This window comes from Pongo abelii, chromosome 20, assembly GCF_028885655.2.
Source record: "Pongo abelii isolate AG06213 chromosome 20, NHGRI_mPonAbe1-v2.0_pri, whole genome shotgun sequence".
NCBI classification, from domain to species: domain Eukaryota; kingdom Metazoa; phylum Chordata; class Mammalia; order Primates; family Hominidae; genus Pongo; species Pongo abelii.
Window position 1 is genome coordinate 1,398,748 of NC_072005.2, and position 22,993 is coordinate 1,421,740.

The 22,993-nt window shown below is 57.7% G+C and overlaps 1 protein-coding gene across 23 annotated transcripts in view; it reads right to left on the minus strand.

Annotated features, from left to right (window-relative positions):
• Nucleotides 1-22,762, minus strand: part of TCF3 (transcription factor 3) — a 41,871-nt gene extending 19,109 nt beyond the window's left edge. For 15 of the 23 annotated variants that reach the window (XR_008516158.2, XR_008516157.2, XR_008516156.2 and 12 more), the window contains exons 1-5: nt 22,624-22,762; nt 20,502-20,612; nt 16,710-16,782; nt 2,515-2,588; nt 2,223-2,301 (exon numbers count right to left, since the gene is read on the minus strand). Coding sequence is in view for 19 of the 23 variants with exons in the window: in XM_063719847.1 (XP_063575917.1) it covers nt 2,223-2,301; nt 2,515-2,588; nt 16,710-16,782; nt 20,502-20,573 (298 nt within the window). In the remaining 4 variants the exon portion in view is untranslated. Of the gene's footprint in view, nt 1-2,222; nt 2,302-2,514; nt 2,589-16,709; nt 16,783-20,501; nt 22,093-22,623 lie in introns of those variants that run through there. The other 8 variants (XM_063719852.1, XM_063719850.1, XM_063719849.1 and 5 more) reach the window with 4 other exon arrangements.
• Between the last annotated feature and the right edge of the window lie 231 nt (nt 22,763-22,993).

Consider the following 22,993-nt stretch of genomic DNA (forward strand, 5'->3'; position numbering starts at 1 on the left):
TTAAAAGTTCAACCATTTCCCAATTCCTGGAACAAATGCTGCTGTTTTTTGCCTCCCGTTTTCTCATCTTGGTGACCCGGGGGGACATGGGGAAGATGACAGCCACGACCCACCCCACAGGCCACACCCAGCCACAGCAGTCACTTGCCCGGCTCCTCGGGTGAGAAAACTGAGGCCACAGGACGCTGAGGTTATGCCAAAAGCCCCCCGCGCCTCCCTGGGACTCCCACCTGCCCTCTCCAAGCTGCCTGGCTATGGCCCGGGCCCCACGCGTGGGGGCGGCAGGTGGGACACGGCTGGGCTCTGGGCATTGCTGGCTGGGCCGTGGGAACTGCCCACGTCAGCCCTGCCCAGCCTGGGGCCATCGGGGGTATGAGGAAGAGGCTGGGAGGAACAGCCAGTGGGGAACCAGCCTCCCAGGTGCAGGGGCCACCCCAGGCAGGGGGCGGGGCCAGGCCTCACCTACCCCGTATGGGGAATGGGCAGAAATCGCCCGTGGCATGTGGTGGGCCCTCAGACACACCCACCCCACCTTCACGCTGTTCGCTTCCTACTCAGGACACCAACTGACTCTATTGTACTCTAAGTCCTAGGCCGGGCAAAGAGAGACAGGACCATCCCTGCCCCACTGTGGGGCCCAAACAGGGGCTGCCCCTCAGGGTCCAGGGAAAAGGCTGGGTCCCCCAAAGTCCTCCGGGCCTCAGTTTACCCCCCAGCCAACAATGCCGACGGGTACACGGTGAGCACCTGGGCCCTGCAGCAGGTCCAGTGCCCCACAGCTCCCAGCTTCTAAGCAGCGCACACCCCCACCGCACCACGAAAACCCAGCAGAAACACTGCCTCAAACCGTCCGGTTCCAGAGAAGGGAAGGATCCCGCATCCCAGGATGACTGAGGGACGAAACCACAAATTCCACAGCTGAGGCACTGGAGCAGGAGGCTGACCACGACAGCGGGACCCCCGAGCCCCTTACTAGCCCCCCAAGCAGCGGGACCCCCCAAGACCCCTACCTGAGCCCCTCGAACCCCGGGGCACAGGACTTGACACTCCCGCAGGAGGCAGAGCGTGTGAAGCTCGGGGGATTTCCTGGGTCACCCGCAGGAGGGACGGCACACGGGACACTGTCCCAGTCGCAGCCCCAGGTCCCTGGAGGAGGGCGTCCCAGTCAGCCCCACCCAGCCAGACCCCCGGCCAGGGTGCCCTTCCCAAGCATCGGTTCGTTCCCCTGCAGCATGGGTGAGCCTGCAGCGGGGCTGGCATATTCCCAAGACCAGGCACCAACCCCCACCTGGCATTGGGCAGGGCCTGCAGAGCTGGGCCAGTCCTCACCGCCTCCCTCCGAGAAGGTTCTGGGAGGGTCCCTTTCCCACAGTGGGGAAACTGAGGCTCAGAAGAGGATGGCGCTTGCCCAGGTTCTGTGGTGGGGTGGGACCGGACACTAGGCCTGAGTCGTCATTCTTTTTTTTTTTTAAATGGAATCTCGCTCTGTCACCCTGGCTGGAGAGCAATGGCGCGATCTCCGCTCACTGCAGCCTCCACCTCCTGGGTTCAAGCGATTCTCCTGCCTCAGCCTCCTCCTGAGTAGTTGGCACTATAAGCGCCCAACACCACGACGGGCTAATTTTTGTATTTTTGGTAGAAGCGGGGTTTCACCATGTTGGCCAGGCTGGTCTCAAACTCCTGACCTCAGGTGATCCACCCACCTCGGTCTCCCAAAGTGCTGCGATTACAGGTGTGAGCCGCCAAGCTCGGCCTCAGTCATGATTATCTCCGTTAACAGGAGGCCCCCCCAGGGAAACAGGGCGCGCGGGCGGTCTGCGGAAGGGCATGGGCTCTGACCACCGCACACGCTGGCCGCCTTCCCGAGTCTCCAGAACTCCTATGCCTCCTTCCCAGAGGGCACAGGCCGGCCCTGCTGACCCCTCCCCGGGAAGCAGGAGGAGCCCTGCAGAAATCCCAGGGAGGAAGTGGGGTCTGGAACGGCCTCCCTGCCTCTACGCTCAGGCGGGGAAGCCGAGCTGCAGACTGCCGTGCCAGGGAGTCCGGGCCATGTCCCCTGCACCTCCCGCAGCTGCTCCCAGGACGGGCAGAGGCTTCGGCTGTCCACACCCTCTGGGTGAACGCTGGGGACCTGCCTGGTGCTGTGCGTGCACTGACCACGCCAAGGCCCACGTCTGCACATCTGTGCACAGCAGAGGGACCGCACCAGGCCGGGCACTCACCTCCGAGTCCCGGTCCCAGGAATGTGGATGAAGAGAGGCTGCTGTGCGACTCAGTGAAGTGGGTGCCCTCGCTGAAGGTCTAGGGGAGATGGGGTGGGGATGAGAGATGCTGGGGCTCCACAAGCCCGCCCCCAACCCCGTATTACAGCTGGAGAGGCAGGACTCAAACCCACGTCTCCCAGTCCAAACCCCTGGAAGGCTGGCCCCTTCTCTCAGCCTCAGTTTCCCCACACTCCTCGCCCCCAACTCTGGGGACAGGAAACAGGGTCTCAGGCCTCATGGGGACTCCTACCCGGCTGGGGTCAAAGGAGGAGCTGTTCTGGTCGCCGCTGCCCCAGGAGCCTGAGCTGGGCCGGTCCTCAAGACCTGCAGGCAGGACAGAGAGAGTTACGGGTCACCTTCATGCCTGCCCAGCTCTAAAAGCTTCGGTTCGTCGTCTCAGGGGCAAACCTCAGTGGACCCAGAGGGCTTGTGGAACCCTTCCTAACCCAGCCTCACCCAGCCCAACTCATGAGGACACCAGTCAGCAGCTAACACCCAGACACCCTGGGACTCGGAGCACTTACAGGTCCATAAACTTAAATTAACTCTTCCATCAGCTCTCTGCTGGCCAACTCCTACCCACCCACTGAAGCCCCAGCTTTCATACCCTCCTTGGGCAGAGACCTCACTCTCACGCTGAGCCTCCTCCCCATCAGCCCCAAGTCCCTCCCTCTGGCCCAGCCCTGACTGTGGGTCTGTGTGTCAGATGCAGACTCCTCTGACCCTGTGAAAAAGGCTCATGACAGCATGAGGGTGTGGAAGCTAAACCACGAGCTCTGGGGAAGCCCAGGGTCTCCCTGTCCCCACCTGCCAGTGTGGTAAGTGGGGCCGCCCTTTGCTGAAGCAGCAGCAGAGGCTCACCCACTGGGCAGGAGGCTGGCAGCCCGTGAGGGTGGAGGCGAATCTCATCACCCAGGAACAAGCCCAGTGCGGAGACCAGAGGCCTGCGTGGGGCAGGAGTTCCCGGTGCAGCAAGGGACGGGACGAGGACCTTGGTCCTGGGGTGGGGCGGGCGGGGCCCTTATCTCTCAGAACACTCACAGGCAACGCCCAGGACTCCAGAATCTTCTGCCCTGGGCAGGGCGGGCCTGCTTGGATCCTTCCCCCTTCCATCGGGGGCCACAGAGCACACCCTTGGAGAAGCAGGAGCAGCCCTGGACCTCCTCAGCTTGGCCACAGAGTTGCTGCCCTGCCTTGGTTTCCCTCTCTATAAATGATTTACAAACAGGCCCTACTTTTGAAGGGCTGGGGGTGTCCATGTCCAACTCCCAAGTCCAGAGGCTTCTTGAGAGCCAGGCCTGGGGGACCCAGCCCAGTGCTGATGTCTGTGACAGGCACCACCTCAGGCTGTTCTGCAGGCTCCTCCGCCCCGCCCCTCTGCCCTCCCTGCTCATCCGCACCAGAAACTTCTTTCAAATCGCATCCTTCTATTTTGGTGCTTTTGTGTTAATCATTCCCCTCGGGGAGTATTGGTGTTTAATTGCTGTCTGATTTGCATAATTATGCATATTAATCTCCCAAGCATAATGAATATTCATGCACCTCATTTAGATTTTGTTTTCTAATCAAAAATTTCCAATGTGATTATGAGTGGGGGGCTGGGATGCTGCCTTGGCTGGGTTGGGGGCCAGGCAGGGGGCTCCTGTGGTCTCCAGGAATCCACACGGCATTCGCTGCCAGGTCTGGGCCATCTGCACCCCGAGATCCTGGTCCTGCACGTGGGCCCTGGCGAACAGGGCAGCTACTGAGGCCAGGGTGGGCTGGCTGTGTAGGGGTGGGCACAGCGCCGGCACCCTCGGGGTCTCAGTTTGCCTCTATACCACCTGCCTGATGTCTGGTCCCCTCTGGCCATAGCCAGTACCCCAGGAGGTGCAGAGACCCCCAACTGAGCAAACGGGAAGCTCCTGGCACCCCAGCCCTCACCCCCTGGAAGGCCTGGTGTGGTGGGGGGCCTCCTGGGGCCCCATGCCCAGGGATCGCCCCCAAAGTTCACTCCAACAGGCCCGTGGCAGAGGCACTACGGCCTCAATCTGCCCTTTGGGAGAACCCCCCCTCACCCAGCCTTGGCCTCCTCCTAGAAATGACAAAAATAAGGACAGCCCCCACATTAATACAGTTATTAAAATCCCCCCACCGATTAATTATGCATTTTAATAACCCACCATGAATATTCATAATGCATCCCTTGCTCCTGTTCTAATTAAAATGTACTAATAGAATAAGACGCTGCTGTCAGAGTGTGGTTTTCTGTGATTTCTTTGGTGAAGCACCGCAGAGTTTTACCCGGGAAGGGCACCTTCCTGCCCTGGGCCAGCCTGGCTGCCTCGGGAGAGGCCTGCGAGTGGACAGCGCGGGGGCGCTGGGGAGAGGGCCCCAGGAGCTGCCCACCCCTTGGGCTTCGGTTCCAATTCCAGTCATGGGGTATGGAAGCTGCCCACCTGCCTGGGCTGCCGTTGAGGTTAACAATGAAAGACACTGCTTCAGAGAGGCCATCGGTGGCCAAGGAACGCTCCAGGCTGGTGGTTTCCCAGTCCTGGTCCCTGTTGGGTCCCCTCCTGAGAGGGACCGGGGACTGGTCTTTGCCTGGTGGCTCGTTGGCAAATGGGAGGGGGGGCTTCAAAAGGCGCTCAGTAAATACCGGATAGGACTGAGATTGGTCTGCAGCAGGAATCTGCAAATAGTACACAAGGACGAAGTCTGGCCCCTAGCCTGCTTTTTAAATAAAGTTTTATTGGCACACACTGTGCCCATTTGTCCATGTACTATCTACGGCTGCTTTTGCTGCAAGAGTAGAGTCGAATTAATTCCAGTAGAGACCATCTGTCCTGCACAGCCAAAAATATTCACTCCTTGGTCCTTTCTGGAGAAGGCCGGCTGACCTTGATACAGAAGAAGACTGTCCAAGTGGCTTCAGCTGCCTCTGCACAAGAAACCCAATCCACAGACTTCAGTACCAGCAGTGGGGTTCCCATGCCGGGCAGGCAAAACTATTGGTGGACACGGGCCCTGAACACAGCCCCGTGTACTGCCCCTGCCAAACTCTCAGGCACAACACCAGGTGGTCTGGCTTCAGATGGGCCTGGGGACTTCATCCTATAGCCCCAGCTCTGCAATGTGCGTCCCCCACTCAGGTGCTCAGGCTAAAGTCCTGGGAGTCCTCTCACCTTCCCTCCTCCCAAAGAACAGCAGCTCGCCCCATAGCTACAGCAGCGGGTTAAGCCCAGTCCCTGCAGCAGCTTCCTCCCAAGTCTGCTAACATCCTCAGGCAGCCGGATGGAGCCTTTAGAAGCAAAACTTGGCTCTTCTCCCTCCCTCTGCCCTCTCTCATGGTCCCCATCATCCTCAGGATAAAGACCAAACTCTTTCCTGACCTCACCACTCTCCTCTTCCTCAACACAGGAGGTGACCCCCACCCACACCCCCTGCCTGAGCCCCTTCCCAGCCTGGGACCCCTCTTTGTCCTCAGCACTGCTTGGAACACAGCTGAGGCCTCCAAAACACCCACCCTCAACGTCTTCATTTTACTCATAAATAACTGTGCTTCCAAGAACACTTTACTGGAGGATCAAAATATTCTCCACCTCTGCTGTCCAATACAGGAGCCACACTACCAACTGCTAAAAACATGGCCAGCATTTTTTCAAGGGCATTAAAAATTACATTTAAAAATGTATATATGGCTAGTGCCTGCTGTACTGAACAACCCAGTCCCCAAAAGCAAATGAAATAACAGCACGCACCAACCACCACCAAGTACCACGGTCACGTCTAAAAACCAATTAACACCTCGACAGCTCCTCTCGCAGGTTCCGTTTACTCAGGAGTAGAAGCGGGCCACCCGATACAGGATCACTATGACCCCCAAGCCCGTGCCTTGCCCTGTCTCTTCTTCCTCCTTATAATTAAAATCTTGAAGGACCCCGATGGCAGCCTGTCCCACTGCCCTGCCTGGGTCTGGCCCCTGCAGCTTGTGATGCTTCTCAGACCCATTCCCAGCCCCTCTGGGGGTTATGATGGGTGAGATCAGACAGAGGTTTGAATTTGGGGGTGGCCTTTCCTTCGATGGAGCAGTATTTAAAAAAAAGGTTTTTTTCTTTTGCTTTGAGACAGGGTCTTGCTGTTGCCCAGGCCGGATAGAGTGCAGTGGTGCGATCCTGGTTCACTGCAACCTCCACCTCCTGGGTTCAAGTGATTTTCCCGCCTCAGCCCCCCACGTAGCTGGGACCACAGGAGCCTGCCACCATGCCCAGCTGATTTTTGTATTTTTAGTAGAGATGGGGTTTCATACATGTTGGCCAGGCTGGTCTTGAATCCCAAACCTCAGGTGATCCATCCGCCTCAGACTCCCAAAGTGCTGGGATTACAGGCATGAGCCACAACGCCTGGCGAATTTAAAAAAATTTTTTTGTAGAGGTGGGGTCTCACTACATTGCCCAGGCTGGTCTCAAACTCCTGGACTCAAACGCTCCTCCCACCTTGTATTCCCCAAAGCCCTGGGGTCACAGGCATGCCCAGCCTCCATTTTATCTAACTTCAAGCTATGGGAGAAGGTGAAAGACCAGGATGCCCTCGGCCCGGCTCGCGTACTGCGGCCGCCCTGGGTTTATCTTCCTGTCGTGTCTTCTTGGACAGGGGCCACAGGCTGTGGCACATGCTCCCAGCTTCTGAGGAGGATCCGGAGTGGGGGAGAAAATGCTTCTGGGGCACCACAGAGCCCTTCCTTGTTGGGGGGCTGATGAGATCCCGCAAAACCCCCCCTTCGGTCTGCCCCTAATGTCTGGCAATGGGGGGCAGGAAAGCAGGGCCCTATGGCCCACCCGTGAGCAGACAAACCTGAGGCTGAAGAGAAAGTGAGTGAAGACCACACACCACCCGAAGACTGGGGGTCCCCAGAGCACCTAAAGTGGCAGGACATGCCCTCGGGCAGAGGGACAGTGAGGCTGTGCGGGCAACACAGGCAACCTCCTCCACGACCAGAACTAGGGACAATCTCCTCCAAGAACCGGGGACAACCTCCTCCACCAGAACCGGGGACACCTGGCAATCTCCTCCCCCAGAAACGGGGACAACCTCCAGAACCAGGGACACCTCGCAACCTGCTCCCCCAGAACCGGGGATGCCTCGCAACCTGCTCCCCCAGAACCGGGGACGCCTCGCAACCTGCTCCCCCAGAACCGGGGACGCCTCGCAACCTCCTCCACCAGAACCGGGGACAACCTCCTCCACCAGAAGCAGGGACAACCTCCTCCACCAGAACCAGGGACAACCTCCTCCACCAGAACCGGGGACGCCTTGCAACCTCCTCCACCAGAACCGGGGACAACCTCCTCCCACCAGAACAGGGTACGCCTTGCAACCTGCTCCCCCAGAAATGGGGACGCCTCGCAACCTCCTCCACCAGAACCGGGGGCGCCTTGCAACCGCGCTCCCCCAAGGCCCTGGGGTCTCCCTGGAGGGCAGAGCTGGCCCCAAGAGTGGGCGTCGAGCACAGATGTAAATAACAACTCAGAGAAACAGGGCCCCGCTTTGAATATCAGTGACCACAGAGATAATCGAGACCCCATCCCACTCTTGCTTCCATGTCTATGGGAATCACCAGCGACACCTGAGTGTGGGTACCAGAGAATCTGCCCCTCAAAACAAGCTCAGAAACCAACCCGGGGCCAGGCGCAGTGGCTCACGCCTGTAATCCCAGCACTTCGGGAGGCCGAGGCGGGCGGATCACGAGGTCAAGAAATCAAGACCATCCTGGCCAACAGGGTGAAACCCCCGTCTCTACTAAAAATACAAAAATTAGCCGGGCGTGGTGGTGGGCACCTGTAGTCCCAGCTACTCGGGAGGCTGAGGCAGGAGAATGGTGCGAACCCAGGAGGTGGAGCTTGCAGTGAGCTGAGATCGCGCCATTGCACTCCAGCCTGGGCGACAGAGAGAGACTCTATCTCAAAAAAAAAAAAAAGAAAAAAGAAAAAGACACAAGAGGGAACCCAACATGGAACATAAAGGATGAAGTTCAAGAAGTTCAATGATTTACTCTAAAATACGAAAAGACTGTCTTAAACCTGTAAGCCCCATGGATCCTCAAAGAAATGGCAGAGCCTGGGGGTTCTAAGAATGAAGTAGATGGTGAGCACGTTTAACTACCAATCAAGAGACTCCTTAAAGCCGTAACAAGACAGGCACACAAGGAAAGCCCCCTGGGGGCACTTTGTGGATTCATTTCACTGAATCCTTGCAGTGGCTACAGTATCCCCATCCTAAGATGAGGAAATTGACGCAAAAGACAGATGTCATTTGCTCAGGCCCTCACAGTAAGTAGAAGAGTCACTAATGATACAAATGTTTCCTAGTAAGATGCAAATACACAATTATGAACAGATACAATGTTTTTTTGTTTTTTTTTTTTTTGAGACGGAGTCTGGCTCTGTCACCCAGGCTGGAGTGCAGTGGCGTGATCCCGGCTCACTGCAAGCTCCGCCTCCAGGGTTCACGCCATTCTCCTGCCTCAGCCTCCCGAGTAGCTGCGACTACAGGCGCCCACCACGCCTGGCTAATTTTTTTGTATTTTTAGTAGATATGGGGTTTCACTGTGTTAGCCAGGATGGTCTCGATCTCCTGACCTCATGATCCGCTGGCCTCAGACAATGTTTTTTAAAAGTAGCAATTTATTGGTAGCAAATACCAACAGGGAAGAGAAATACACAGGCTCAATTTTCACCTTCTCACAGAAGGGGGCAGATGCGATTTCACTTCCAAAGTTGAGAGCGCAAGAAACGCAGTGTTTAAACGTGTTATTCACAACGCAGAGTACTAACTGCTATTCAATCACAGCCTTAAATGTGTTATTCAAAACTAGAAAAGAACCACTGGCAGAGCCGCAAAGCGGTACAGAGCTTCAGAAAACACACACCGGGGGAAGCAATCTGGAGTCGGAAGCACACAGACGGAAAAACATAAAATAAGATGACGGAAGGAAAAGCTGAGAACGAAGATGGACAGGTGCTTAATGTCTTTCATCTGAAAACACGGTGCCGAAGAAAGACAGCTCTGAAACAAGCGACTCAGGAGATACAACCAGGTGCACAAAGATCTGCCAAGCAATGCAACAAAAAGGAAGGCTTGCAACGTTCATATCGAAGTTTCAATTCAAGGGAGGTTTCTTAGACAGTCTCGCTGTGTCGCCCAGGCTGGAGTGCAGCGGCGCGATCTCGGCTCACTGCAACCTCTGCCTCCCGGGTTCAAGTGATTCTCCTGTCTCAGCGTCCCGAGCAGCTGGGATTACAGGCACCTGCTACCATGCCTGGCTAATTTTTTATATTTTAGTAGAGATGGAGTTTCACCCTGCGGGCCAGGCTGGTCTTGAACTCCTGACCTCAGATGATCCACCTGCCTCAGCCTCCCAAAGTGCTGGGATTACAGGCGTGAACCACCACCACCAGCCAAGGAAGGGTTTTTTTTGTTGTTGACAATGGCTCAACCCACAACGAAATCCCACTGTCTGAGGCCACACAAGCCCACAAACCTGGCATCCAAATACGTCAACAGAGAAACCGACAAACAGAACAGAGGGGGATGGCAATGCTCTCAGCCTGACATTAAACAGATTAAAAATCTAAATATGGTTCAAAGGCCTCACAGCTCCACATCCAACTATCCCTCAAGTGCTCACAAAGAAGGACAAAAATAATCCATGCTTCAGCCTCGGCAGAGGAGCTCTGCGTCCCCCAAACAGTAGCTACCGTTTAAGCCAAAGCTGATTTTTGGCATTGGAGACCTAGAAATCAAGAAAGGACCTCCAACTTGGAACTCAGAAACCTCTGAAGCAACCTGACCTGAAGAAGAAATTAGGAAAAGAAAAAAAGTAACAAATGTCAGTAATATGAGAAAAACATGCATTATGGAAATCAATGGGATGGGGTTTATGGGGTAGAACCCTCAACACCCCACTGACGGAACAGAAGAGGGCAGAAGTCAGCAAAGGGGGCCTGTGATCTGAAAGTCACCAAAAACTTTAGAAAGAGAAGAAATGCCGATAAAGAAAAAAATTGATCAATTGATCAATATCGATTTGCCAATGAAGCAGATTCTCCGGAAGAAAAATCAATGAGAGAGAGAAAATGCACAGGGCAGCCGAGTCAAGGACAAAGAAACCATTGAAAAGTTGGCGCACCGAGGACCGCGGCGCCCTCATCCTTCCTGCGCAGATGGAAAGACAGGCGCCTCCAAACGTTATGAAAGAGCCGAACGGGGCCAGGCGCAGCGGCTCAGGCCTGGAATCCCAGCACTTTTGGCGCAGGTGGACAGACAGACGCCTCCAAACATTATCAAACAGCCAAATGAGGCCAGGCTTGGTGGCTCACGCCTGTAATCCCAGCACTTTGGGAGGCCAAGGCGGGCGGATCACGAGGTCAGGAGACCGAGACCGTCCTGGCTAACACGGTGAAACCCTGTCTCTACTAAAAATACAAAAAATTAGCGCGATGGTTACCAAACTCTCTAAGTTTCTGCTTCTTTACCAGTAAAATAGGGTAGTAATTGCACCTATTTCGCTAACCTCTTAGAACTGAGAAGTCCCAGTGAATAAGCCAAGCTTTGTGTCCAATGCACAGTGCTCAAGAAACAGTGATGTAAGCAGTGGCTCACGCCTGTAATCCCAGCACTTCGGGAGGCCGAGGCGGGTGGATCACAAGGTCAGGAGATCGAGACCATCCTGGCTAACAAGGTGAAACCCCGTCTCTACTAAAAATACAAAAAATTAGCCGGCGCCTGTAGTCCCAGCTACTCGGGAGGCTGAGGCAGGAGAATGGCGTGAACCTGGGAGGCGGAGCTTGCAGTGAGCCGAGATTGCGCCACTGCACTCCAGCCTGGGTGACAGAGCGTGACTCCGTCTCAAAAAAAAAAAAAAAAAGGTAATGTAAATTGTTGTATTACTGATGTTGTTAAAAAGTTAATGAGGCGGCCAGGCGCCGTGGTTCATGCCTGTAATCCCAGCACTTTGGGAGGCCGAGGTGGGTGGATCACTGGAGGTCAGGAGTTTAAGACCAGCCTGGCCAACGTGGTGAAACCATATCTCTACTAAAACTACAAAAAATTAGCCAGGCGTGGTGGCAGGCACCTATAATCCCAGCTACTCAGGAGGCTGAGACAGGAGAATCGTTTGAACTCTGGAGGCGGAGGCGGAGGTTGCAGTGAGCTGAGATTGCGCCACTGCACTCCACCAGCCTGGGTAACAAGAGCAAAACTCAGTCTCCAAAAAAAAAAAGTTAATGAGGCAGCAATAAAAAGAAGAAAAAAAAAAGATACAGCCAACAGCTTGGCTGGATCTCCAGGGAACTGTGCTAACGTAACAGAATAAAAGCTAATCTCAGAAGGTTGCAAACTATAGGATTCCATTTACACAAAATACTCAAAGTGAAAAATTGGGCTGGGCACAGTGGCTCACACGTCATCGCAGCACTCTGGGAGGCAGAGACAGAAGGATCACTTGAGCTCATCAATACAAGATCAGCCTGGAAAACATAGCAAGACCCCATCTATACAATATTTTTTTCTTCTTCAGACAGGGTCTCCCTCTGTCCCTCAGGCCAGAGTGCAGTGGCGCAATCTCAGTTCACTGCAACCTCTGCCTCCCAGGTTCAAGTGCTTTTTGTGCCTTAGCCACCTGAATAGCTGGGATGACAGGCACGCACCACCACGCCCAGCTAATTTTTGTATTTTTAGTAGAGACGGGGTTTCGCCATGTTGACTAGGCTGGTCTTGAACTCCTGGTCTCATGTGATCCACCCACCTTGGCCTCCCAAAATGCTGGGATGATAGGTGTGAGCCACGGCACCCAGTTGAAATTTTTCTTTTTTTAAACAGAAACAGGGTTTCTCCATGTTGCCCAGGCTGCTCTTGAACTCCTGGGCTCCGGCAATCCTCCCATCTCGACCTCCCAAAGTGCTGGGGATTACTAGTGTGAGCTGCTGACCCAGCCCTCTACAAAATACATATTTTTTAAATTAGGTGGTCGCAGCTACTCACAAGGCTGAGGTGGGAGGATCACTTGAACCCAGAAGTTCAAGGCTACAGTGAGTTATGATCACACCACTGCGCTCCAGTCTGGACAAGAGAGTGAGACCTAGTCTTTAAAAAAAAAAAATCGTACAGATGAAGAACGGATTGGTGATTCCTGGGCTTAAGGAATGTGCATGTCTCAAAACTGCACAGAACTACACACACACACACACACAGACACAGACACACACACACAGACGCGCGCGCAGACACACACAGACACATGCACACAGACACACACACGCACATACAGACACAGACACACACACACACAGACACACACACACGCACAGACACACACATACACAAACACCCCCCCACACACACAGACACACATACACACACACGTGCATGTAAAGCCAGTGGAATCTGATCAGGATCTGTGGACGGCACCAATGTCAGCTTCCTAGGTCTGACGCGGCACCACGGGAGGGCGGGACGGTACCCCTGGGGGTGGCTAGGTGAGAGGAGAACTCTGCCACTTCCTGTGGATCCTGAATGACTTCAGAATAAAAAGTGGATCAACTTCAAGGACGAGGGCCCAAGAGAGTAACAGAAAATTCACCAAAAAGCCATTCACAGGGTCAATCCCCTTCCGAGAAGACCACCGCCCTCTATTAATCAAATGAGTGTCAGGTGAAAGGACATGATCTTTGTCACCTATTAAATGAGACAGGCCGTGCTGTCACCATGCTGGCCAGGTTGGTCTCGAACTCCTAGTCCCAGGTAATCCTCTCGCCTCGGCCTCCCAAAGTGCTGGGATTACAGGCCTGAGCCACTGCGCCCAGTCACAAGGGACGTTTTCAATGTGAAAAACCATCCAGGGACCTAGCAATTCCACTCCCAGACACGCACCCAGAGGAAATAACCCGTGCGCCAGGTTCTCCCCAGGTTTCCTCTTAAAGCAGAATCCGGAGGTGCCGTTCTGTGGATTTTCACTCTGAGCGCGTGTCACACAATCGCACAGACAGAGAAAGCGACGGGGAAATGAAAAATAGGAAAGAACTTTCCTTTGGTCTGTCAATAAGCAATTTCCTGGTGTCTCTCATGGCCTCAGATCCTGTCTTTTTTGGCAGAAGATGAGCTGTCGCTCAGAGACCTGTGCCTGAGGGTTTCCAAAAATGGGAGGCGGTGGGCGGGAGAAGGCGTACGAAAATTATTCCCATTTTAAATGTCTTCCAATCCAGACAACCAGAAAATCTTGGTTTCCTATTCGTTCATCTCTAATGTCTTTTTTGTTTTTGTTTTGAGACAGGGTCTGGCTCTGTCACCCAGGCTGCAGGACAGTGGCGCGATCTCAGCTCACTGCAACCTCCGCCTCCCAGGCTCCAGCAATCCTCCTGACTCAGCCTCCCGAGTAGCTGGGACCCCAAGTGTGTGCCACCACGCCCGGCTAATTTTTGTATTTTTAGTAGAGATGGGGTTTTGCTGTTATCCAGGCTGGTCTCGAACTCCCGCGCTCAAGAGATCCTTCCGCCCTGGTCCCCCGAAGTGCTGGGATTACAGGCATGAACCGCTGTGTCTGGCCCTTTTCTGTTTGTTTGAGTTGGGGTCTCGCAGTCACCCAAGCTGGAGTGGAATGGCTCAATCATAGCTCACTGCAGCCTTGACCTCCTGGCCTTAAGCGATCCCCCTGCCTTGGCCTCCCAAAGTGCTGGAATTAAAGGCGTGAGCTACCTCGCCCAGTATCTAACTCCTCTCTCGACACCAACTTTTAAATATTAATAAATTATCGAACAGGCAGACCCTTCACAGGGCAAAGCTTATGTTTAATTAATTTTCAGGGACACCTTTTATTCTCGCCTGGGTTTCTGGTACTCAAATCTAAAGTTTCCTTTCAAATGAACTTAAGAAAAACGAGGTGACTTAAAAGGGCGTTAGAACAGGGCACATGAAGAAGAGGCCAAGGTGGAGAATGCGGCTGGGGGACCCCATCAGCCATCAGCGCTGGGGACTCCTGGTGAAGGGTGGCGTCCCTGAAGCCAACTAGGCCCTGCCTGGAAGGAAGCTGCACCCACTGTTCCAGGAAGAAGCCGAGGTTTGGGAAGGGATCCCACAGCTCCAGGGCCCCATCCTGCTGATGAGCCCCAAACTCCCCTCTTCCTGGGTCCTCAGAGAGGAGAAGCGGGGAGGGGGAAATGAGTTACTGCAGCTCCTGGGCCCTGCCAGGATCCCTCCGCCCCTCGCACCCACCGACTCGCTGAACCTGACGATGGAAGAGAACAGGTGCCCATCTTGCGGGAGCTTCTGGAGCGCCACAGCCTGCAGGGGCCTGGGGGAGTGGAGGCAGTGAGGAGGGTGCCACCAACTCAGGCCTTGGAGCTCTGCATCCTCCACCACCCCCGAGCTCAGGCAGACGTTAACTGCATGGACTGAATGGGGAGGGGGTCACCCCTCTGTGTCCAGGAGCTGGGGGGTCCCAGGCTGAACAGCCACATCACGTCCCTGAAGGGCAAGAAATGCAACATACTGGGCCTCGCTGGGCCCTCCAAAGCCTCCACCCTGATGTGTGGGGGGACAAGGCAAGACCCTGTTAACCTGCAGCATTGCGGCAGGGCCAGGGCACGGGGCGAGACTCTGTGGGAACCACGGAAAACACATCTGCAAACACTGGCAGGTTCCTGCTGGGACCGGGCTGGGCGTCCAGGCAGAGACAACCCAGAGGGAGCATTCTCAGGGCCAGGCGGCCCACACACCACAGCTCTGGCTACCCAGGCACCAACCTCACAGCTAGGGGTCTGCGCCAGGGCTGAGGGGGTGAGAGAGGACAGGGGACGAGGGAAGACACCTCCCACCCCACCCTCCCCACCAGGCCCTGCTATAAGCCCAGGCAGAGGCCCAGGAGAATGAGGGTGGATGGCCTTGGGAGCTGCGCCTCCTCTTCCAGGAAGCCCCCAGGGCCTGACCCTCTGCCTCACACAGGGAAGCATCAGCATGTCCGGTTCCTGGGGCTGTTTCCGGGGGGCTGGCAGGGTGGTGTTTGGGGATTTCCATGCCTCAGAGAGCATATTCCAGCCAGCTCTGCGGCCACTTCCTCAGGCAGAGGGGAAGGCCAGTGTGAGGCAGTGGGGGCAGCAAAGCGATGTCTCTCCATGTGGGGGTACAGGTTCCCAAGTACAGATCCCCCTTTGCCCACCGCTCAAAACCCTGACACTCCAGCCAGGGCCCAGCCCTGGGGGATTCTGGAGACAAGTGCAAGATGGCACTTTCCACCCAGATCCCGGAGGCAGGAAGGACACAGCTTCAGAGGCCCCAATCCCGAGGCCCCCACTCCCCGGAAAAATGGTGATGTCCACAGAGACCCGTGGCTCTGAAGCAGCATCGGGGGCACCCACCCCAACCTCCCCCACCAAATCCTGCCGACAGCAGCCTGGGCCGCCCAAATGCGCATCAGACTGGACCCTCTCTCCATTCACAACCATCCAGGGCTCTCCGCTGCCCCTGCAACGAACACAGCGCCCCTACCCCGCCCCGCCAGCCAGTCCCACCACAGGGCATCCGTACGGGCTGTTCTCTCTGCCTGGCAAATTCTTCCCCTCACACTCCCACAGCCCCTTCCTCTCACCCTCAGGTCTCTGCCCCGACACACCCTCTGCGGAGACCTCCCTGGGGGTCCCGCTTTGGGGCAGCCTGGCCCTCACTGGGCATGCTGTGAAGCCCTGCCCACGCGCCAGAGTGTGATTTTCAGGCCGCCTCCCGGACCCCACGTCTCCCTATCTGTCCCACCCACTGCCATGTCATCAGCGATGGTGACCCGCTCATCCAGGTCAGCCTGGGATATCTCTGGTTTGAGCACTCAAAGCCCCAGCAGGTCAGCCTGGGATGGTTCTGGTTTGGGCACTCAAAGCCCCGGGTCCCAGGAATTGCCCCTCAGTCCTGGGCAAACCACAATGGCCGGTCACCCTGGTGCTGGGCCCCGCATACAGCAAGCGCCTAATACGTGCTTAAATGAAAGTGGTCGAGGCTCACAAGGTGGGTGGGATCCAGTGAGAGCTGGGATCCCGCACCATGCCCCCTCCAGAGCCTCAGTTTCCCCCTTGTGGATTCACTGGAGAAACGGATGCTTGAGATCCCCACCCACACACAGGCCCAGCTCCAACCCTGCGCCTAAAAGCAAGCCCCACCCAACCCCCAGACCCAGGCTCCAGGCGCGGGACGGACGAGGGGACGAGGGGACGAGGGGACGAGGGGCTCGGGCTCCCAAGGCAGGTCGCACGGACCACGGCAGCTGATTTCAGGGGTCCTCAGGCTGCCCCTGACCCGGCCTGTGCAGCCCTTTCCCTCCCCGTCTCCCTCCTTTGCTGCCCCTAGCCTCCCTCGCCCCACACACTATCTTCAACAGACCCTTGATCTTCTCACTCCACGAGCGCCGGCAGGAAGGCGGGGTCCTACCTGAACCTCCGAACTGCACCCCGGCCAGGGAGGCGGGCCGGCCCTTCCCGTTGGTGACAGGCAGCGGGAACATCTGCAGGGAGGGGAGGGGAGAGGTGAGCGGGGCAGGCAGCAAACCAAATCCTACAGTCCCGGGCTCGAACCCAGGCAGGGAGCAGAGCTGGGGACACCCGGGGACCTGCGACTGGGCTCCATCTAGGCCCAGCCCGTCCTGCCCCGTCCCATCACAGACCAGAAGACTCTGAGGCCTCGCGTGCCCTCAAGTGACACTGCACCCTGGACACCCACGCCCAGGGTGAGAAAACTCCAGACAATGACCCCGCTGCACCGCCAGGCAGAGTCCCTGCCACTGAAAACTCGCTGTGCCCCCTGCCTTTGCTCTGGGGGGAGGGATATCCCATTAGGCGAAGAATACAACTTATCAGCTCTTGACAGTGATACAAAGTTGTCTTTACATTTCAGCTCTGAAAAGTGAGAGGTTTACACTCAACAGGTAGACACATGGAGAGTCCCCGGATGCCTGAGCCCTGGCTGGCTCCACGTTTCTGGTGGCCCCGCATGGCAGGCCCTGGAGCAGGGGGTAGGGTCCAGTGTCCCCCTACCGGAGCTGGGTATGGGTTTGCTTGGCAAAAGGGGAAGCTGAGGCTCAGACAGGCAGCAGGTCAAGGAAGACATGGGATGAAGCCCAGGGCCTGGCAGGAAGCTGGAGGGGCTGGGGAGAGGCTGCACCCCACAGCTGATCCAGCTCCTGGGTGCTACGGGTGTGGGACTGCCACCCTTCCTCCCGCCCAGCTCACTCGTGCCCAGAACACTAAGTCCCTAAAGATTAACGGGCTCAGCGGCATTAACCGGAAAAGCCAACAGCAACAAACCCTTTTGCCACAGAAAAAAACACAACAAGCCTCCGCCCTGCCCCAAGAGGCTACGTTTTAAGGCTCCCATTGGGGCTCAAGTGATCAAAGTGGCTGGAATCAGAGCCAGGGGCATTTTGAGGAGCGGCCATGATCCCCAACACCTTCCCCAGCCAGCCAGGAGGCAAAGGCACAGCATCTGTGGCCACGATCCACCGGTCCAAAGGGGACCCAGGAAGCGGGGTTGTCCCCCACTCCCTGGTCCTGCAGAAGGGGAAACGGAGGCCGCATTCTCTCCCGGCCGTGGAGAAGAACGGCCTTGCGGATACGGGTGGTGCCTGGGCTGAAGGCAGCGTTCGCCCAGGACCGCACCCCCTCCTGGAGGCTCCAGCGCACCCAGCCTCCCTAGGACCCAGACCTCCCAGGGCCAACCTCCCATTTGGGAAACAAAGGCCTGCCGTGAGGGACAGCCAACTGCGTTTCTAACTGCTTTGTCCCCTAGGACACCAGGGCTGCACCAACGTGGCACAGGTCACAGAGGTACCGGGCCGTGTCCTATGGGCTCCGCAGGCCTCATGAGCAGCCCAGAACAGCCCCCGCACCCCTTGGAACATCAGTTTCCTCTTCTGAGAAATGGACTGAGGGCTCTGGCTGCGTGGGATGTGGTGAAACCCAAAAGCCCATGGGAGTCTTGCATGCGGCAGGGCCTGGGGAGCTCGCTTCCAACAGCCTCGGTCCCGGGGACTCGCTCCCCCTTCATGCCTGAAGCCCCTGACTCAGGCCCAGGGACTGCCTGGGACCCAGGCAGGGCACGTCAGCCCAGGCCAGTGCCGGCAGGTCCTTCGTTCCCAACAAACCTAGCCTGGGTCGGGGCAGGACAAAGGCGCGCTGGGAACAGCCTGGGTTAGCGTTCTCCCTTGTACTCATTTGGAGTCCCCTGTTCTCTCATTTTATACGAATCTGGTCCAGGGAAGGGCTTCCCCTAGGACTCAGTTTCTGTGGCAGGCGCAGACGGCAGTATGCAGGAACAGAGCGGGGCTGCGGGCAGTCACGGGAGCTGCCTCTGCCTCCCCATCCTGGCCAGGGAGGTGAAACTCCAGCTCTGGGTAAAGCCCGAGGGGGGACGCCCAGAGAGGAAGGGGACATCGCCGCTCCCAGCCTGTTTCCTCATCTGGGAACGGCTCCGACCTGGGATGGGGAGACGTGCTGAGTGGCTTGAGGTGAGGAGTCAGGTCCTGGGGATGAACCTGTGCCCCCTTCCCCCAAACGCTGGTCTGTTCCAGCCCAGCGGTCTGTGACTTGTCAGTTTAACAAAAAACAACCCAACTGCACCTCGGGTTACTCAGCCAGGGAGGCAAAAATAAAACGGGGCTTAAAAATACCAGCATGGCCCTTCCGGAGCCTTGGCCCCTCCGACCCTTGGGCTGTTTTTTCCGCAGGGTGGCCGGTGTTGTTTCAGTTTGGGGACTTTTATTTTTGACAGACCTCAGTGGCCTGCGCCTCACACGCGGGAGGGTTAAATTCAGACTGAAAGTGCCCTCCCCCAACCTGTTTCAACCCCAAACGCTGCCACTGGGCATGGGGTGGGGGGAGCAGGATTTAAGGACATCTGTAGACAAGCCAGAAGAAACAAACCAAGGTCCCTGGGCTTCTCCAGGAACCCACAACACATGGCTCCACTGTACCGGCAGGCAAACTGAGGCCCCGGGCCTTCACAGCACTCGGCAGCGGCCGGTACCCCAGGGGGCTCCGGCATTCTAGCCTCACTGCACCTGCCTGAGCTATGCGACTTGAGGACCAGCACCCTCTGAGCCTCCATTCACCCAGCCGGAAAATGGGCCGTTCAGGGACAGATCCAACCACCTGAGACTCTGAAGGAGCTGCCCCGCCCTCCCCACCGGGTCTGCCTGCTCCGCAGTGATAACCGTGACAGTCACAATGGTGGCGCTGCTGTCTGCTGAGTGGCCCATGCATTCCCAGTCAATCCCAACCCAGCCTCCTCCTGGCCCAAGCTCGGCTCCTGACAGCTTAACTTCAGCACCCATGTGTGACTAATTAACCACACAGTCAGTCAGTTTCATGCCCGCGTCCTCTGCCCACCAGGGGAGTCCTGTATGGGGCAGGTTGTGTCTGCCCTGTTCACGGAGGGTGGTCCGCTCAGTACAGGGTACCCCCTCCTTTTCTTCTTTCAGGAGGAATCTTACTCTATCGCCCAGGAAGGAGTGCAGTGGCGCAATCACAGCTCACTGCAGCCTCAACCTCCGGGGCTCAAGTGATCCTCCTTGCCTCAGCCTCCCGAGTAGCTGGGACCACAGGCATCTACCACCACTCCTAGCTAATTTCTTGAGTTTTGTTTTTGTTTTGTTTTGTTAAGAAATGAGGTCTATGTTTTCTGGGCTGGACTTGGAACTCCTAGCCTCAAGCGATCCTTCCGCCTCAGCCTCCCAAAGTGCTGGAATGACAGGTGGGAACCACTGTGCCCAGCCCCCCTCCCATTTATTGAAACAGGGTCTCCAGGGTCTCACTGTCAACGAGACTGGAGTGCAGTGATCTTTTATTTACTTTTAATTTTTGTACCTACAATGGAGTAAATGACCCTGATCAGGCCCATTTTACAGATCAGAAGATCAAGGCTGCAGTTTGCTTACCCAGCCAAGCAGGGGGCCCAGGACCATGCCCCCTGAGGACTCAGTTTCCCCATCTGTAAAGCAGTAGGCTGTAGCATGCTGTGTCTGGGCGAAAGCCCCATGGCACACGCACTGCCGTGCGGTGTCAGCCTCCTGCCAGAGAGCGGCCCACTCCCCCAGCCCCACTGGGGCCTCCCATCCCAACAGCTGAGGCTCCATCACTGAAATATTCAGCAAACACTCTCCCCTGAAAACGTTCCCGTGAACTGTGGGGGCAAAGGGGTGTCGGGGGCTGGGCGGGGGTCCTGGCTCACCATGCTGAAGTCCAGGAGGTCACTGAGCTCCTTGTCTGTGCCCACAGGCGCCATCCTCTGCGGCTGGTTCATTCTCCTGGGGCCAGGGCGGGCACCTCAGGCCTGGAAACCCTGCATGGTGGATGTGGGGACAGATGGGCACGGAGAAACAGGGAGGGGAGAAGAGGTGTGAGAGGTCAAAGCACAAAGTGCTAAAAACCGCCTAAAAAACCCTCAACCGCCCTGGGGTCTGAGTTCCAGCAGAGCCCTGGGGGCAGGGGGAGCCCTGGGAGCAGGGGCAGGGAAGTTGGAATTCCAGAGTCTGGGTCCCTGTAGAGCCCTCGCCAGAAGCCACAGGGAGTCTGAAAAATAGACGGAGGGTGTGCAAATATAAACTCCCTAACTCCCCCAGGGACCACCAGGGCACCAAGTTGCCAAGTTTAAACTGCACGCAGGGCAGCCACAACCTCTCCTTTCTCCACCTCTCTCATTTCCAACCACCCCCGGGCTTCCTCTGAGGCCCCCCTACCCCCGGGAAGGGGAGGAACAGCCCGGCCCTACCATACCCCGAGGGAAATTTGGTGATTCCCCCCCCCCCAGCAGATGTCACAGCCCGTTGAAGACCAGGTCGCCCCCAAATTCGACATGAAGGAAATCCACAAGTCAGAAAACCACGAAACTCTTTTACAAGCTTCAAGACTTAAAGTGCGGGGGAGCGGGGGGGGGACACACACCCTATGGCAGGGACCAGCAAAGCTTCCCTCCACCCTCCATCTCCCTCCCCACAAAAAACCCCAACAGTATTCAGAAAAGAAAAAAAAAACAGCCCTAGGTTGCTTTACCGTCGCGATGTATCCGGGAATTATTTTTAAGCAAAACTTTGACAACATCCCTTGCCTGCCCTCCGTGAGCGGGGAAAGGATCCCAAGACCAGGGTACCCCCGCGTGGTCCCAGGTGGCTCCATTCTAAGATGGGGGATGGGGGATCCACCTGCCAAGACCCATTCCACCCCCAGAAAAAGGTACAGAGAAAAATGTCCGTCCCAAAGAAACACACTCCAGGCCCCTCCAGTCTCGACTTTCCCCAGGGGTCCCCAGGTGGGGACGGGGGCAGCCCGGGAGACACCTCCGAGGCTGGGGGTGGGGAGGGGCCTCCGAGGTCGAGGGAGACCCAACTTCAGAAGCAGAGAAATCCCCTCTTTGTCTGCCAACTGGAGGCCGGGTGTGAAGCGGGCGCCCCAGCGCAGCCCCTCCCCCGCTCAGTTTTTTTCTTTTTTGGAGGGCGTGTGAAACTGACTTTTTTTGAGGACTACGAAACCGCACTTTTTTGTGGGGTAGCTGAAACCGATTTTAAGACAGACTTAGTTGGGGGGGTGGTGAGCTAAAACGGGCATTCTACGGGAGCTGGAAGACTTCTGGGGCGTCCCAAGGACTTTTAGAGACTTGGAGAATGTCTGAAGCCACTTTGCACGGCGCCGAAAGGAGGGGGGGCGCTGAAACGCCTTTTTACCGGGGGGAGGCGGCCCGGGAAGCCGGACCCCCTTCCCCCCGCAGCCGGTGCAGGCGGCGCGGCCCGGGAGCCTTTGAAGCTCGCAGCGCGGCCGCCGCCTCGCCCCGCATTAACGCGGAGCAGATGTTCCCCGCGCGCCCCCCCCCGGCCCGCCCGGCCCCGACCAGCGCCTGTAGCGCGCGGCACCTTCCCCGCGCAGACAAAAGGACGCCCCTCCCGCGCGCTCCCCCCCAAACTCCGGCGCCCGGGCCGGGCCCCCCTCTACCCGAGAGAGGGGGCGCCCCGGGGTCCCCGTGCGCCCGGGCTGGGGGGAACGGTCCTCGCGCATAAGTTGCACAGCCCGTCCGGCGCCCCCCGCGCCCCCGCCCGGGGCTGCGCAAAGTTTCTCGAAGTGCCCGGCCCGACGGGGGCGGCGCGGGCCTGGCGAGCTCCGGGCCCCTCCACGTCGCCGCCCCCCCGGCGCCGCGCGAAGTTGGAGAACAATGACTCCTGGGCCGCGGGGCGCCCCCTGACACCGCCCCCGCCCCGACTTCCTCCGCGCCCCCCCAACAAGCGCGCGCGGGGCGGGCCGGGGTTCCCTGGGCACAAAGCACGGGGGTCCCGGGCGCGCCCCCCGTCCCCCGCCGGGCTCACCTGCTGGGCGCGGCCGGGCACGCGGCGCGTGGGGGGCGGCGGCATGAAGCGGGGGGCCCCCCCGGACAAAGGGGCGTCGCGGCCGGGCCCCCGAGGGTCGCGCGTGGGCGGCGGCGGCGCGCGTGGCCCGGGCCCCTCCCACCCCCGCGTGGCCCGTCCCGCGGGGCCCGTGCGCGCGGCCGGCCGGGGCGCCCCTGGGGCAGCGGCGTGCGCGGTGCCCGCGGTGCCCGCCGCCGCGTCGGCTCCGGCCCGCTACGCCCGCAGCCGCCGCCGCTGCCTCATCTTCCTGCGGCGGGAGACATGTTCCGCCCCCCGCCCGCGCCGGCCCCGCCCCACCCCGCCCCGTGCCGGCCCCGCCCCTTCCCCGCCC